The sequence below is a fragment of the Sceloporus occidentalis genome, unplaced genomic scaffold (assembly GCF_023333645.1).
Source record: "Sceloporus occidentalis isolate IW3139 unplaced genomic scaffold, rSceOcc1.0.p SCAF_72, whole genome shotgun sequence".
Lineage (NCBI taxonomy): Eukaryota > Metazoa > Chordata > Lepidosauria > Squamata > Phrynosomatidae > Sceloporus > Sceloporus occidentalis.
The window spans coordinates 2,259,218-2,276,792 of NW_028317052.1; the positions used below are offsets into that span (position 1 = coordinate 2,259,218).

The 17,575-nt window shown below is 42.2% G+C and overlaps 1 protein-coding gene across 1 annotated transcript; it reads left to right on the forward strand.

Moving 5' to 3' along the window:
* The first annotated feature begins 3,690 nt into the window (after window positions 1–3,690).
* Window positions 3,691–10,798, forward strand: LOC149286080 (transmembrane and immunoglobulin domain-containing protein 1-like). Its single transcript, XM_089494416.1, has 7 exons — window positions 3,691–3,720; window positions 4,755–4,771; window positions 6,100–6,173; window positions 6,934–7,212; window positions 8,145–8,423; window positions 9,031–9,137; window positions 10,706–10,798. Exons 1-7 carry the CDS (start codon window positions 3,691–3,693, stop codon window positions 10,796–10,798), a joined length of 879 nt encoding a protein of 292 aa, XP_089350542.1.
* Window positions 10,799–17,575: the final 6,777 nt, after the last annotated feature.

Below are 17,575 nucleotides of genomic sequence, written 5' to 3' on the forward strand. Positions count from 1 at the left end.
GAGACCCCCATCTCTCTCCCGGAATACACTTTAGCTATCAAATCCTCCCAATCCGGGAAGTGCCCGGGGCCGGACGGTTTTCCCCTGCGATACTATTCGCGCTTTCGTGACCTGTTGGGCCCGCGGTTCGTGGAGGCATTTAACTCCATCTTGGGGGGAGGGCGAGTGCACCCCCATACGCTGGCGGCGACTATCTCCCTTATCCCTAAGGAGGGAAAGGACCCCGCCTGTTGCGGTAGTTACCGCCCTATTTCCCTCCTCAATGCGGACCTTAAGCTCTTTGCCAAAATCTTGGCGAACCGGCTGAAGCCCCTCCTGCCTTCCCTCGTCCACCCCGACCAGTCTGGCTTTATCCCGGGCCGTGAGGCTAGGGATGGGACCATCCGCGCTCTTAATCTACTCCATTATGCGCGGTCCTCTGCCGCCCCATCCATTTTCCTATCCACCGACGCCGAAAAGGCCTTCGATAGGGTGGATTGGTCGTATATGTTGGCCACCCTCCGCCACATGGGCTTTGGAGCGGGCTTCTTGACCTGGATACAATCTCTCTACTCTGTCCCCTCTGCGCGGCTTCGCATCAACGGCATCCTTTCTGATCCCTTCCCTATTCGCAACGGGACCCGTCAGGGTTGCCCCCTCTCGCCGATGCTGTTTGCCTTATCACTGGAACCCCTCTTACAGGCGATACGCCAGAATCCGGACATCTCGGGTCTCCAGGTGGGACGATCCCACCATAAGGTCTTGGGATATGCAGATGACCTCCTTTTTGCGTTAGCCCAGCCCCGCGTCTCCCTGCCCTCGGTCCTGCGAGAGCTCGCGACATACGGTGACCTTTCCAACTTCAAGGTCAACATGTCTAAATCTGAGCTCCTGGGTGTTAATGTGCCGGATGATGTCGGTGCCTCCCTGCGCACGGCTTTCCCCTTCGCGTGGTGCGATACTAAATTGAAATACTTGGGAGTGTGGATCTCCCCCGACCACTCCCGGCTGTACGCCTACAATTTCCTGCCACTCCTTTCCGCTATACAGTCCGACTTCCGCAGATGGTCCCGGCTCACTGTCACATGGTTAGGTAGGGTCAACACTATTAAGATGAACGTGATGCCCAGACTCCTCTACTTGTTTCAAGCTCTGCCCATACACATTCCCCCCTCCTTCTTCGCTTCTGTCCGCTCCGCCTTTCTTCGTTTCATATGGGGCCCCCGCTCCCCCCGCATCAGATACACTGTCTTGATCCTGCCCAAGTCGAGGGGTGGCCTGGCTTTGCCGTGCCCACGGACGTACTACCGGGCATGCCATCTCTTGCGGATAGTGGAGTGGGCTTGTGGTTCTGGTGGGAAGCGGTGGTTGGAGGTGGAGGGCGGCATGCTGGGCTCGTCGCTTAGTTCTCTACCCTGGCTGGAGGCGCAGTGCGCCCGCCAGCGGGCGGCTCCTCACCCCTTCATGCGGGCGACGCTCAGCGTGTGGCACTCGGTGCTGCGGGGCACCTCTGTCTCTTCTCTCCCGTCTCCCCTTACTCCGATACGCGACAATCCCGACTTCCCTCCGGGCATGGGAGGCGATGTCTTCCCTGAGGTGGCCGCCAGGGGGACGCTGGGCATCCGTGCATATCTCTCTCCATCGGGTCTACAGCCCTTGGAGGCTCTGGTGGGCCCGGCCCCTCCCACGGCCCTCGCGTGCTTCCGCTATGCCCAGCTGGGCAATTTCTTTCGTTCCCTGGGCCGGAGGCACCAGGTCCTTAGGGACCTCACCAGGTTTGAAGCGCTGTGCACCCTGACCTCGCCCCCGCCCCATGGCGTTTCGCTCCTCTATGGCCTCCTCCTCTCGGCCGTTTATCCCTCCCCCCCACCTCACGAGGGCAAGTGGGAGACCTCATTGCAACTTACCCTCACCGAGCAACAGTGGGAAAAGATTTGCGTGCTCACTCACCGATGCTCCCTAAACAACAGGGACCAGGAGATGTCCTACAAGCTGATGGCCCTGTGGTATAGGCCCCCGTCGACCACGGCCCGGTTCTGTCCTGATGGGAGGGATGAGTGCTGGCGGTGTGGTGCATCTCCCTGCTCTCTGCTTCATCTGTGGTGGTCCTGTCCCCGCATAGCTCCCTACTGGTCGGCCGTCCATTCCCATGTTCGATCCCTCTCCGACAGGGACATTCCCTTTTCGCCGGAATTCCTACTCCTTCTCCACATGCCCTACCCGGTTTCGTGGTATAAAAATTCAGTGGCCCGATACCTTCTGACAGCTGCGAAAGCCCTTATCCCCTTGCATTGGGGTGCCTCTTCCCCCCCTACGATTCGGGAGTGGGTCCAACGGGTGGAGCGGACCCGAGTTCTCGAGGAACTGATTTATTCTGCCACGGACAGATCTGAAAAACATCATCGCATTTGGTTTCACTGGTTGCAATTGCTCGCTAGCCCCCAACTTCGCCCATTGCTTGACGGCGCGCCCTCCTGAGCGGCGGCCTCCAGGTTACCTTCTTCCGAGGCGTGGTCACTCCCTCCTGAGCTTACCCCCCCACCCCTTTTTTTTTTTTTTTTTTTTTTTTTTTGTCTGTTTGATTGTCCTTTCTGTTTTCGCTTCTTCCCTTCCCTCTCATACCCTTGCTGCTCTCCTTCTCTACGGGTTTAGGGCTCTGCCTCTGAGGTTAGGTGCTGGGGGTGTCCGTGCGGGTTATCACGCTGAGCTCATTCGAGGTTGCACGGGGGATGTTGACGCTTCCTTGCCTCGCCTTAACACCCCTGTTCCTACTGGCGCGTGGGCGGAACGCCCGGCCCCCCCCTTCTCTGGGTGACGAATGCTGGAGGGTCTACGCACCCCCCTTTTTCATGCGCTCTGTCCTTGCGAGGACGGGGTTTGTAACTATGTGTCCTACTGCTCTGGAGCACCCTGTTCCTGCCGTGCTGTTTTTACCGCTATATTTCCATGCTGTGATCATTTTCCATTGTACTCATGTACTGTCGATGTGATAACTGTATGTGCGCAGTGTCAGCTGTACCTACTCGTTCCTCCCCCCCTCCCCCCGATTCCTTTGATTTTCTGTACCCTTCCCCCTGCCATTTCCCATAAAACTGAAAAACCTTAATAAACATTGATTTACCCTAAAATGCCGACGCCGGGGGGGGGCGGCATTATCTACCCCCCCGGTACTTACCCTTAAACAGTCCTGCGGCGAGTCTCCCTGTGCTGCCACGGTGCCGGCTTGTAATGCTGAGCGCCGGAAATTCGCGTCACTTCCGGCGCTCTGCATTACAAGCCGGCACCGAGACCGAACAGGTAAACTCGCCGCAGAGGAGAGAGAGAGGGGCGCTCTCACTCGGTGCCCCTCTCTCTCTCCTCCGCTTCAAAAAAAACAAAGTGCCGCCCCTTCTGAAGTGCCGCCTGGGGCAATTGCCCCAGTCGGCCCCATTGTAGGGCCGGCCCTGTTTGACAGAGTGAAAATATAAATCTCAGTGAGCTAAGGGCCTCACCCAAGACCGTTAAAAAAACCCTGAAAACAGGTTTTCCTCCACTTACCAATGCAGATGGATTTTCTTTTGAGAGTAGTTTTATATTTACTCAGAATCCATAAAACTCGGTAGACCTTGACCTGTAACTTCTCAGGCATTGAACCCGACATCCATAAAGAATTTAAAGTGAATAAGAATAGCTTTTGACACACACACCATACTCATTTCTTGGGGATAGCTAATGATAAGAACATCAGAGCCATCAGTACGGGTAAGACTCCATCTTATTGCATGTCTGAAATGGTATCTGATACACTTAATGGGCTTCTGAAAGGCTATCATTAAGAAATCAATCTTTCCTTGAGTTATATATTTCAGATATCATATTTAACATTTTATCACACAGTAAACCTATAAAGGAGATGTGTAATATATAGAGGGATAACATACGTAACTTCTATGTAGGGTTTACCAAAAAATGAGCTCTAGATTAAGCAGAGTACGCTGTACCCAAAGTTTTGATGATTTTTTTTTATAATCTATCCATTTGTTGTGCAGAGATATTGACTGACGGTTATAAGGTAAAGAGCTTGAGCAGTACGTCTGCTTTTTTTTTTTTGAATGCTTCCACTGGACTAAGAATGACATTTATGGAAGAGCTAATACAATCTAAATATGGAAATGAGTGAATGTAAATGATATTATAATGCAAATAGAATAGTTGGTTAAAATAATTAAAATAGTTTGTCCTATTGATAGTTATCCCGCTTTACAGTCCAAGAAGCTACACGCGGATTATAAAACGGTTGATCGGATCAAGTCAATTAGATATTTCCCATGAAACCAATTAATAATGGATAATCACTCCCGATGGATTGATATATGTGCATAGTTATTAGGTAGATAGATAAAAAAATAGATAGAATTTATCATTATTGAAGTAAGTCTCATAAATAAACATCAATAAACAAAGAGACGTTAATGTGTAATTTATTTTAGAATGCTGAATTATAAAAGTATGGCAAGTTTTGTAAAAATGTAGAGGGGAAAGGATAGTAATTAAAAAACTGTCATAAAAGTCAGTTGAAATCAGAACAGTATCATAAAAGTGCATTAAAAATTCTAGCTTTAAGGGCTAAGAGAAACATATACGGTATATAACACAAGCTTTCAGGACACCGAGGTCTTTCCTTCATGCTTCACAGTTTAACTATGCCTGAAGAAGGAGCCTCAGCAGACAGAAAAATTACGTCAAATAAAGGCATCATTTTTTAACCCAATTTTGTGATTTTTTTTCTATTACAGAAGTACCTTGAATCCCGGTAAATACGTAGAATCTACTTCTTATTTTGTATTCTCCAATTACCATTTCCAATTTGAAACAATTGGTGTAACCCTCTGTTTTGTGTTTTTTTCGACACTAAATGTACTGAAGTTAATAGTTCAAGGCAGTGCACGAGACAATGTTTTATCGCTTGGTCTGATTAACTTTTTGTATTTCTTTTGCAACACGTTTTGTGATCAAAAGAAACATTATATGAGATTTAGGACATGGATTTAAAAGAAATGTTCTTACATGTCTTTCACTAATTCTTATGGTAACTGTCAGTGCATTCCTATTTCATAAAGGTTTTTTGGCCACATCTCTGGGGTGTTCAGGTTTATATTATTCAAGGCAGTTCTGGAGCAAAGTGTTAAATGGTGCATTGATAATTATTTAAACATTTTTATCATTAGATGATGGTACAGCGATATGTCTAACGTGGCATAACTGCTTAATCCAGACTTAGTTTAAAATCTAATGGCTGTTAATATAACTCTTAGAACTGAGTTACATATTACCGGTATTATTAACATCTGCAAAATAACAATATTTATATAATTCCCCCCCCCCGAAAAGTAGTTCCAAATGAAGGTTTATACGTAAGCAATGGTATATTCTGATCTGGACCAACTTGGCCTACCTGCCTCACAAATAGGGACAGAAGATCACCCTTTTATCAGTAATTTTTTGGTACTTGAAGCATTATACTAGGAACATCTACATGAGGTTTTGCTGGAGGTCCCTTAGTCCCTGTTTCCTCAGTTTTCTTAGCTGGACTTCAGATCCTTCAGGACAGTAAGAGCCCGAGCTCATCAGATACGTGAAGTCATTGTACTTCACTAAGATTCATTTTGCTATTTTTGTCACAATACGTGGCTTGCGTGGGCGGCATTTGGCCCTATTTGAAGAATAAATATTGATACTATAAAATAGTATATATAAATATAACAGTACCAAGATATATTAACACAGTGCCATGTTTTAGTCTTCAAAAGGCTTCCAGGTTGTGAAAATTAGCTTCACAATCGTGGGTAGGTGAGTACTTGCGAGAAAACATATAATTAAATGATAACGTTACTACCTATGAGACTTTTTTGCAACAACTATTACATGCGTATTCCTTACAATCATAAGACAATGAGTAAAATATATAAAGTACTGTGGGGGTTTACCTTTAACCCCTTAAGGACAATGGGCAGTCCCTAAACCCCTTGAGAACAATGCATTTTGAGCCCGTACATGTATGGGCTTTGTCATTAAGGGGTTAAGCCTACATACTGTGGTAAATGTAATTCATCTTTCTTTAGCTTTTCTTTTCTTTCTCAGGGTACGCAGACATTTAAGAATGAAGTACTTTATCCACCTGCTTGTGCTTCTGTGTTTGGCTCATGAAATCTCAGGTATGCACCAGAAAAAGCCAAAATTGCCCGATAAAGGGAAAATAAAATGTTGATACTGTTTACTAAAGAATAACAATAAAAACAACCAACACATAGTAATAGAAACACATTATGGCTCATTAATTCATTTAAAAACCTAATAACTATAGTAGTGTTTTTGATGGGTTCAATACTTATTCAATGTTTACCCATTGTTCTCAGCTGTGGTATATGATGGTGCTATATAAACCCATAACTAATAATACTGATAGTACGCAGAGCATTAGACTTGCTTTTCCAGAGGGCTAATGGAGGAACTGGACAGGCCATGCTGACATTAAAGTGTGGCGTGCAATTCTATATATATATATCCAGCCACGCTCCTGTAATTTTCTGGCTCCAGCACTTAATATGTAAGAGGAAATCTGTATGCTCAGGGCGGTCCTCTAAAACCTTGAGATATCACTGTCAATAATAACAATAGTAATAGAGATGAAGAATAAATGTTTAACTTTAAGAGCTGGGGACACAAGCCGGAAGGTAATTTGTCCCAGCTCATAGAGAAAGTAGGCCTGCAAGCCATTGTGGTACGTTATGGTGGACATGTCCAAATTGAATCTTAAGGCGATAACTAACCACAATACAATATTCATCTCTGCAGCTCTGGGCAAAACAAGTCAGGGTGTTCTAGAGGCAAGCGAGAGACACCTTAGGTATATACAACCGGCAATATTTGAAGAAATGAATGACCGCTGACTTTGTTTAAATATTTTTTTCATAGCTGTTGGTGTGTCGATCAATAAAAACACCAACAATTTTAAGTTGACCACTAATGTCAGTAACACGATTTCCCTGCACTGTGAAGTATTCAACAATATTGAGAACGAAACTCTGATCTGGTATCGCGAGAAGAGTCAGGTGGACATCAAACCTGAAAACAGTGTGAACTCCAGCTACGTCTGCATTTCTCCAGCAACACATAAAGACGATGGAGTCAAATTTACATGTCTGTTACAGAGTAACAACACAATCAAAGTGACAGCAGTGTTGGACATCAGATGTGAGTTGAGTCCCTTCCTAAACGCTTTCTCTAGTTATCTTTCTGTGTTCATGAAATTGTAAAAGGAGACCAGCAGGTGTGTACGAAGCTCGTCCATGTGGGAGAATCTTTTTGTAGACACGTGTAGGTCTCTGGTTGAAAATACAATCTATGATGAGGAGTATGCTTTTGGTTGGTGGGACATCATAGAAGCTGAGGACTACCAATATAATACTCTGGTATACATACCTCCTGGCTTTCTGTCTCTAGGATCAAACCCTGCAGCAATTCACAAAGACCCCATACTATATATTATCATATACTTTACATTTAATGCTGGGTGCTTTATTAGGGCAAATTCCCGACATCTCAATAGCTCAACCCCTTCCATGTTTTCATCACTATTTGCACATGTATTGGTTATTTGTTACATATTCCACACAATGGTGTCAGTATTAAGTGCTCCTGTAAATTTTAGAATTATAACAATTCCAGCGCCACGGTGTCCTTGATAAATATTTTCTTAAGTTGCAAGGTGTTTATACTGAGCACTTTAACTTGCAGCTATAATGATTAACTAAAGGTTGTACTCATACGTCAACAAGCGGTCTTGACTAATAAAAATACTTCTTCTCATACTCCTGTTGAGAGATTGTAACTAGAAGATCACACAAAGGAACAAAGCTGTCTTACCATGTATTAGATACGTCTTGGTTCATCTTTCTCTTCCTAATGTTCATTTCTGCAGTATTGGTTTGTTTATACGTAATCTGTAGCAGAACGTATATTATAAAGGTGTTTCATTTGCGTTTCATTATTTGATTTATCAGATAAAGTGTTGTTCCTGAGAAGGTGCCTGTTGGGTAGGTGATTAAAATATAAAAGTCCCAATGGAAAAAAAATTTGTATACATTGTAACACTTTTTACACAATTCTCTCCCATACTTTTGCAGTTTCCCCTATGCTGAGTGGAGATGACAATGTGACAGTGGAAGTAGGGAAGACAGCAGAATTGACTTGTAATTTCTATGCCAATCCTCTGGCTGACATGTTCTGGAGGAAAAATGGAAATATTATCCCCATGGTGAAATCCCGCTACACTCAGTACCTGACCAGTGACTCCCTGAAGCTCAGCATTAGCAATGCGGATAAGAGTGATGGCGGGATATACACCTGCCTGGCCCGCACTAGCACGGAGGAAGTTACTAGAGATTTTATTCTGGTGGTGGAAGGTAAATTGGAAACAGGGATTGGTAACCAGTAGCAGTCCAACTAGTGAGTTGTTTCCCCGAGACAAGTGGTTACCTAATAACTGTTGGGTACAATACAGGGCTGGGCAGAAACATGGTTTGTTGTGGACGATCTCATAAGGATACCATAGACACAAATGACTGGTATAGGCCTTCTACAAACAATGTGTCTGCTTCTGGATTCAATGTCCACAACCAATTGTGAGGTGTTTCCTACCCCTGAATGCAAATCAGTTTTTAGAATTTCAATTTAATATACTAGTTTTAGATTTCATTTTCTAATGCAAAATGCATAGTCTAATAACCATGGAGATGACAATCAATCTGTTTTTTTTTATTGCTCTGATTCTAATCATATGAGGGAGTTATAGAGATGCACCGAGAAAACCTCTGCCTATGCTTTGTATAATAAGGTATTCATGACTATAGTGCAACCACTATTACAATACCAAAAGCAGAAGCCTAAACTATGCTACTTAGGAACCTAACATTCTCTGCACAATTCAGCCATTGCTGAACAGAACCCTTAAAGGTGGCTGTCTTATTCTGTCTATTATTTGAAAAATAAGGCATTCTCCCTCTAATCCAGATAGGAAGGACGTGCTCCCAATAGAAGCGATTGCAGCTGCAGTGGTGGTGGGAGCCCTTATCATGCTTTTTGGAATGTTTGCACGGAGAGAGAAAATACTGAAACATGTAAGTATTGGTTCTGCAAATAAAATCTTTATTTTAAGTGGTAAAATACTAACTCTGCAAACAGTAGCTTGATCTACTCAGAGCTTACTTGGTGCAAGCGCATAGGCAGCCATCTCCATAGACAAACATTGGCAGTAGAATGGGTCCTACTGAGAAGCTCAGTGACTTTAAACATGGTCAAAGGATGCCACCTTTGCCACAAGTCAGTTCATGACATTTCTGCCCAGGTCCAACGTGCAAGCATCTAAGAGTAACAACATCTCAGCCACAAAACGGTAGACCATGCATACTCACAGAATGGGTCTGCTGAGCGTACAAATCGCCTGCCGTCTGTAGCATCACTAACTACAGAGCTCAAGCTGCCTTGGGAAGCAACATCAGAATAAACACTTTTTTCATGAAATGGGTTTTCCATGGCCAAACACCTGCAAACAAGGCTATGTTCACAATGCCACGTGCCAGCTGGATTGGTCTAAAGCTCACCACCGCTGGAGCAGTGGAAACACGTTCTCTGGTGTGATGGGTCACGCTTCAGTATCTGGAAGTCTGATGGTTGAATCTGGATTTGTTGGATGCCAGGAGAAAGCTATCCACCAGAATGCATAGCACCTGCTGTAAAGTTAGGTGGCGGCATAATGATCTGGTGCTGTTTTTCAGAGTTTGGCCCCTTAGATCAATTGAAGAGTAATTTTAATGCTACAGCATACAACTAGATTATATTATTATTATTTATTGTTTTATATAGAGCCATCAAATTCCATAGCGGTGTACAATTTTAGACAAGCTCCCCAAATCTCCCAAGAATAATAACAATAAAATAACAAAAGTGTCTGCGCACCCACTGGTGCATCTGTACATAATCTTATTGACAAATCAAAACATACAAGTGCAAAGTTTAAAACCTAAAACAAGGTTGGAGTCTCAGCTGTTCCTGTATACAATGCGGAATGTGGAAGGTGTGACTTTTTACAAGCCCCGTGAACAGTAGGTAGACTTTGACAGCATTGCGTGGTGATGTACTATAAACATTAACTTGGTAGCAATTTTGGGGTTAGTGTACAAAAGATGAGATGCCTCCTTTTACAAGGAAGCTTGTAGAAAATATAAATCACAGATCTGCTTTTAAAATCTCTAGCGCCCTGTGGGACGTACGTTTTGAAAGTGCACCTGGTTCAAAGTGCCATTTGTTTAACCCAACTTTAATGTCTAGTTCACAGCGGACTCATAATGCCTGGTAAGAAAAAGACAATATAGTTGATATAGTTATATATAGAAGCTCACTGAAGTTGGCCCTTAATAATGTATTGTGAATAACATCCAAGAAGACTGAAATTTGAGAACAAAACACGGCTATCCATTTACATGCATCTGCCTTGATTTAGCTTAAAGAGGCACATTGGACAGATGGCTGCAAGTGCTTTAGGTAACACCGATGCCACAGTTAAGGTTATTTGCTCTGGAGGTTTCCATGAATTGGATTTATTTAAGTAAAGTGTGACCATACAAGACGTAAACACTGAATACTGATTTTAAAAAAAGGAAGTCTTCTTCAACCTGCCCTTCCCCAGAACTCAGAAGCTTACTGGTGGTGGCCAGCAGAATATAAGTTTGGCCGAACAGACAATCTCTATAGCAAGGGATTTGTGGATTTGCAAGCGTAAAAAATTATTATTTAAAGGAGCCACTATGTGAATGATCGCTGGACGGTCCCTATACTATGCCTTTGAGCTGTTTGCATGGAGATCATATAAAACATGTGTAGTAGTCAGGATAAATGTGGTTATAATAACACAGTACCATACGCACATATTATTTGCTAATGTGGCCACAAGGGAAAAAAAAATGGTTAAGCATCACTGATCACCGGAATGTAAAACCCATAGCTGCTCAGCACCGCTCATGATTTTGTTTGTAAATTGTAACCTTCAGGTAAACCTTGACTGATTAGAAGCTTTATTTTTTCAGTGCATGAAAACTCGCGAGGGGTCTTTTCAGTAAGTATTCACTTCCCATTTCCATAGATCAGTGTATTCCGTACCACAAAACTCACTGTAATTACCTGGGTGAATTCTAAGAAAGACGGGGGAACCCTGCTGCTTTCATATGGGCTTTTGGTTAAATGCAATCATTTCCATCTTGGCTTTATTACATCAGTTATGATGGTCTATAACAAATAAAATGTCCTCCGACAGGACTATTAAATCAAGTTATAGCTATGTGATTGATTTATAGGGATTTACAGCCCTGCCTGGGGTACTGGGGGGAGGCTTTATGGGGTAATGAACTATTCACGCTAGTTATTTAAAAAAAGATGCCTTTGCTAGTTAACAATTGTAACAAAGGCTTTTTATTGCACTGACCTATACCACCTACTGCAAACCCTTGATCTTTACATACCTTTTCAATTCTATTGTTACTTTGGATCGAAAAATTCTTATAACATCCATTGATACTACACTTATTATTAATAATAGAACAATCACTGTGCAAATTTCTGAAAAAGTAAATTTAACAGCAATGTTAAAAATAACAAGTTATTTACGTTGACTTCTTTCCTAGGCAAACGGAATAGTGTGTGTCCAGTTGACGAGTGGATTTGGTGGATGTTCGCAATACATTTATTGCCATTTCTCCATTAACAAAGTACATTGTGTGTAGATACACAAGACCGTTTTTATATATGCTTTATAATATGAGCTTAAAGGGAAACGGTCACTAGAAGCTTTTAACAAAACTAAATTAATTTCTAAGATGCTTTTTGTTCTGCAATCTGTATAATTAAATTGAGATATTTAGTTTGACTATTTTACCTCTTGAAAGGTGGTAGAACTATTAAATTATAGTATCCCAATTTACTAAATCCGCCTGACCTAAGAACCTAACTTAATGCCAGGCGAGAGAAGAAACAGGAAAGACGGCTATTTCGTTTGTATGCAATCTTATTTTAATCTATAAACACTAGTTTTGCATATATATTGCAGTATTGCAGTATATATTTCTGGGGAACTGTTATAGATGCCATTTGAAAAGTTTTTGTTTTTTTCTTGCAGTCTCCCTTAAACATATTGTACATCTCTATCCAACCTCAGTGAGGCTTGAAACCCTAAAGAGCATAACGGTTATATGTACAAAATGTGCCAATGTAAATTTTATGCAGAGTGGACTTTGATCGTTATTTTATTGCGCATGAAGACGCAGATCCTTTAATCCCTGTATAGTACCCAATAAAAGAAATCAGGTGGAAACTTTTACAACTGATTACTTTGCTTTATTTCTGATGGAGTTGGGCACACAGACTAATGAGAAAGATTTTTGCTGAAATAGACGTTGTGCAAACAGGCTCGTAACACTAGCTTGGGTCTTGATTACAGCCGACATAACTAGATGGTCTAACTCAGGGGTTCTCAAACTGCGGCCCTCCAGCTGCTGCAGGACTACATCTCCCATAATGCTCCTTCAGCTAAGGGGCTGGCTGAGGAGTATGGGAGATGTAGTCCTGCAGCAGCTGGAGGGCCGCAGTTTGAGAACCCCTGGTCTAACTCTACTCCTATACCATAAAATCTCAGGTATAAAACGCACCTGTGTATAATACACAGGTATAACTTTAAAAGAAGTACTCGAGTATAATAGGCACCCTCCAGACTAGGTCACTGGCTGATGATCAGCAAGACCAGTCAATGATCAGTGGCCTAGAGACATTAACCCCTTCTTGTCAAGGTTTTTTTCTTTTCTTTTTCATACCCAATGGCTGTTTTAACATTTCAGCAGGGTTGAGTTCAGCTGTAATTTGCTTCTCATTTACACAAATTATATACAGCCTATTAATACAGGGCTGCTACATTTTTTTGGTGTTGCTAAATGCCTCTAAGCTTTTTTGTTTTAACCCCATGATGTGCCAGACATGTCAATTGTCACTAACAGCACGATTTTCCATGACGTGATGGGCACGTACATTGGAGTCAAGGGATTAATCGATCAGCTAGCAATTTATTAGGTTAAAATTGTTAAAAATAAAAAGTGTAAAATAAAAACAAAAATGTAGCCACAATCAGATCTAAGTTTTTACTCTGGTATCTGTGCATCCACCTCTTCAGGACTCTTCCAAAACTTTTTTTATACCCAAGTTTTTATATACTGTAAGGATACGGATAGCAGTTGTTCCCTTTACCTTACATACACACGCAGTTTTGTTCATCCCTGTATAAGTGTCCTTAAAATGGTTGTGATGCTGTAAGATTAATTAAACTCCAGCTGCCTGGCATTTCAATCAAAGTAAACTAAATAATAAAGTACAGCCGTACTTAAGAATACTCGGACATTGATGCCCTTAAGGCCTGATGTTCAACATGCCTTAATAAAGAAGAGCTTAAAATTGTAAGCCTTCAGTAGGAATGTATCCCTTCAGAATTCACATTCAGCGCAGCTTCTCAATATGTAATTCGAGTCTTCATACAGCAGAAGCTTTAGGAAGCCAAGCTCTGTATTCACTAAACTGTGTGTCTGTAGAAGAGTTAGAGCCATCAACACCCTGAAGTCTCTACATTTTGAAGGAGGAACCACAGTGAGCTTCTCCAACAAAGTCCATGTTGGTCCTTCACAATATATCATTCTCATGAAGTCGGGTACACAGGCTAATGGGATATGTAACATGGGGGAATCTTTGAGAATTGAACTAAAAACGTAAAGGGAAAAAAAAAAGGTGCTTGTGGATTAGAAAGAATATGGTGTCAGTTTTAGGACATTTTAGAATTTTATGACAGAAGTATCATTAGGAGACTTACATGATGCCAAATAAGTGAATTCAAATATATGGAATATAGGATTAATGGTGCCATACAAACAGTCCAAAGGGATTTGGCGTTATTTCTGGTGATGTAAAAGTCAATGAAACAAAGGAACAGAAAACCCTAGTAGGACACCCATTGTTCTAGTGAAAGGCAGCAGTAGCAGCAGCAAGGTGTAGGCTTGCAACCTGGACGGTATTTCACCGGCGCAGCCGGTATTTCGAGCACCCTTTAGAGCGCTCCCCCTCCTGCCACTGTCTTTAGCGCAGCGCTACGTGCCGCGACGGCGTGATTGGCGGACGCTGAGGGGAAGTGATGTTTAATTTCATGATGTCACTTCCCCTAGCGCCCTGGAGTCTGGCAGCACCCGCAGACCGGCCGGCCTGTGCAAGCTCGCTGCCTGTTAAGTCGGAGGAAAAAGCCTTATGTACCTACTCCTGCCTCAGTAAACTGAGGTAAGTGCACATTATGTTTCTGTGACAGGAAATATGGGGGGGGGGGGTTCTATGACACGAAATATTTTTTTTTGGGGGGGGGTTGGTGCACATTGTTTTTATATTTTTTTGGGGGGGTAGGTGCACAATAGGTTTCTGTGACAGGAAATATTGGGGGGAGAGGGAAGGTAGGTGCACATTATGTTTCTGTGACAGGAAATATTGGGGGGTAGGTGCACATTATGTTTCTGTGACAGGAAATATTGGGGGGTAGGTGCACATTATGTTTCTGTGACAGGAAATATTGGGGGGTAGGTGCATATTATGTTTCTGTGACAGGAAATACTTGGGGGGGGTAGATGCACATTATGTTTCTGTGATGTCGCAAATATATAATCATGCAAGTTAGCATGGCCAGTATTTTTTGGCAAGAAAGGTGGCAACCCCAGTCAGGTGATGGTGGTAAGACCTCACCAAGGTTACGACCCAATCTTTTACAGTAGCAGAGATATTCTGGAGAAGAATAAAGGGCTTCGGTGTATGGCAGAAGGATTTCAAAAGAGAAGAAATTATAGGACAAGAATAAGCCATGTCTATAACTTGAAATCTGGAGGTTTAGCTGTAATGAAAACCTCTTCAATATTCTCAGGAATTGGCATATGTATCAGCATGGCAGATGTTACAGGTTACTGATAAAGATGAAGAGCTTCTTCAGCAAGGTCCATGTTGGTCCTTCACAATGTGTAAGGGTTTGCCACTTGTAATACAGTGATAGCATGAAGGCAGAAATGTTTAACTCGCCTGTAAAATCCCAGTTTTGTGAACCGTATTGTGTTTGCAATCTAAATTTTGGCTCAAAAGAGTCACAATCAATTTGACATTTTTTTATGCTGCTGATAGTATGGGACAGAACAAACAAAACCACGTTTATATTTTTACTCGTTCATGTTTAATATTCACAATGTAAACAATAAATTTCCTCAACCACAGTATTTTTGTAGAAGACCAAAGAACAACATTTATACAAAAAATGCCCTTAAAAAAAAACAAACAAAAAAAATAAACAACTTTGTGGGTTTTCCATTTTACAAAACATGTCAAGACTAAGTGGCTACGAGTGTCTGTGGTGTATGCTAATACTAACGAACAGGTGACTTGTGCACAATTATTCTGTTCGTCAACGAGACGGTTTACAAGATCTCTCCCCTTTAACTGCAGAAAACGTGGCAGTACCTAAAATGAACTGCTTCCAATTGCCAGTTTATTAAACACCACCTATTAACTCTTATTGCATTGGAAGCTGCCTCTAACACAGAAAATCCTTGACTTTAGAATAGTTAGTATATGGTAAAAGGTATCTTAAATTGTAAGATCAGGCTACTTAACCAAAAATGTTTATTATTGCGGAATGCACAAATTGAATAGATTTGGTGCCCTACATCAGTTATTCATCCTTTATTTATCCTCATTTATGGGTAGTCATTTAATGCAGAACTGATTCACTGCATGGGCCAACCATGCGTATGTATCTGTTAAATATGTAGAATATGTACATTTTTGGGTAATGTCTTGGTATCCAGTTACCTAGGGAAGAGGCAGCCTGTAGCATTAAGGGTTAATGGCGATGTTTAATTGCTTTCCAATTGTGTACATCATTATTCTAATCCCAGGGTTAGATGTGAAAGGGGGAGCGAGGTGTAACAAACCACCAGGCTGACGTAGCCAGAAGCTGGGACTTTACAACACTAAGAAGTTAGGACGGGATTGTTCAGATTGGCGGAATTTTCTTTAAATCTGAAATTTTTAAAAAGGTCTTTTTGCACAGTGAAATTAGCAGCAAATTAAAATATATCAATCAATCAACTGCTTCAAGGAAATGTGGGTTTCTAGAACATTAAACTGAAGGGGTTGTTCCAGTTTGCAAGCAGTCTTGCTTTAAAAAGAAAAATATATACATGTAAGTCACACATTTTATAAGACAGAACACCGTTCCAGGAAGGACAAACTTCTTGGAGAATAGAACTCACACACTATGTAACATTTATATTGTTTTAATTAATAAAAAAGTAGGCAGCACTGAGAACCACTGGTTTAAAACCCTTTAAGTGCCAGGAGTGTGTACCAGATGCAATGCGCTTCTAGTCTGTCACTAAGAAAAAGGGTATGAAGATGAACGTTAACAGTGAATAGTAAAGGCGTATGGAGCAGAGAGTGATGGGATTTAAAAAAGCAAGGCAAACGATTAGTATGGCCATAAACTCTGAAGGTCCACAGTAGTATTCAAGTAATGTAAGGACTGACCCCACAAAATGTACTTAAAGGTGCACATCCAAACAGACTTGGAGGTTTTTATTAAATATTTCATGTTAACCCTGTACATGCTGATACTGCTAAAGGGACCTAGCAAGGCAATGATTATCCAAGCAGACTACCAAGACAGCCCCAGACGTACACGATTGGGCTTCCATGATGATTTGTACTCCATTTATACATGGTCTCGTCATTAAGTCTTTTTTGTAACTGCACAAAGGTGACCAGATCAGTCAAAAGTAAGTAAGGCTGCCCAACACGGCCCCTACTAAGCCCATGACAATTTACACGAGCGGCCTTCTTCTACCCATCTTGGTGATATGATACCATGCGGAGACACCCTGACTTTGCATATGACTGGCCATGCCAATAAATGGGTGAAAATGCATTAGAAGCATATTTTCTGTGAAACCTGCCTCATCTAGCTTTGAATGACATGTCATTGAAGGTCATGCCATACCAAATGTGCAAAAAGCTGTGGTAAGTCTTACAAAAGAAAATCAACAGTCGTAAGTCGACCTAGATTGAACCCTCTTCAACTTAATGCCCTGATGAACTGTTGAGCCCCTCTTTCTTTACTTTTTTTCCTTCTTTTTTTTAAAGGCATTCGGTTCAGAATGCAGAAACTTCTAGTCGATCCAGGGATATAAACACTATCAAAATAAAGACTCTTAAAAACAGGTATATGAGGAACTCTAAAATAACTTAAAGCTGTAAAAATAAAAACGTTATGTACAACAGAAATGGCGACTGCAGGACCCCGCAGCACCAGCAAACTGACTGCTAAACCTCCGAGAGGCGTTAAACATTTTGCTTTCACAGTTGCTGTATAGATCAGGGAACCGTCTGCCTTTTGGCAGTGCGGAGCAGTTTGGGGGAGACCCCTGAGACGCATTGTATCCGAAGGTGT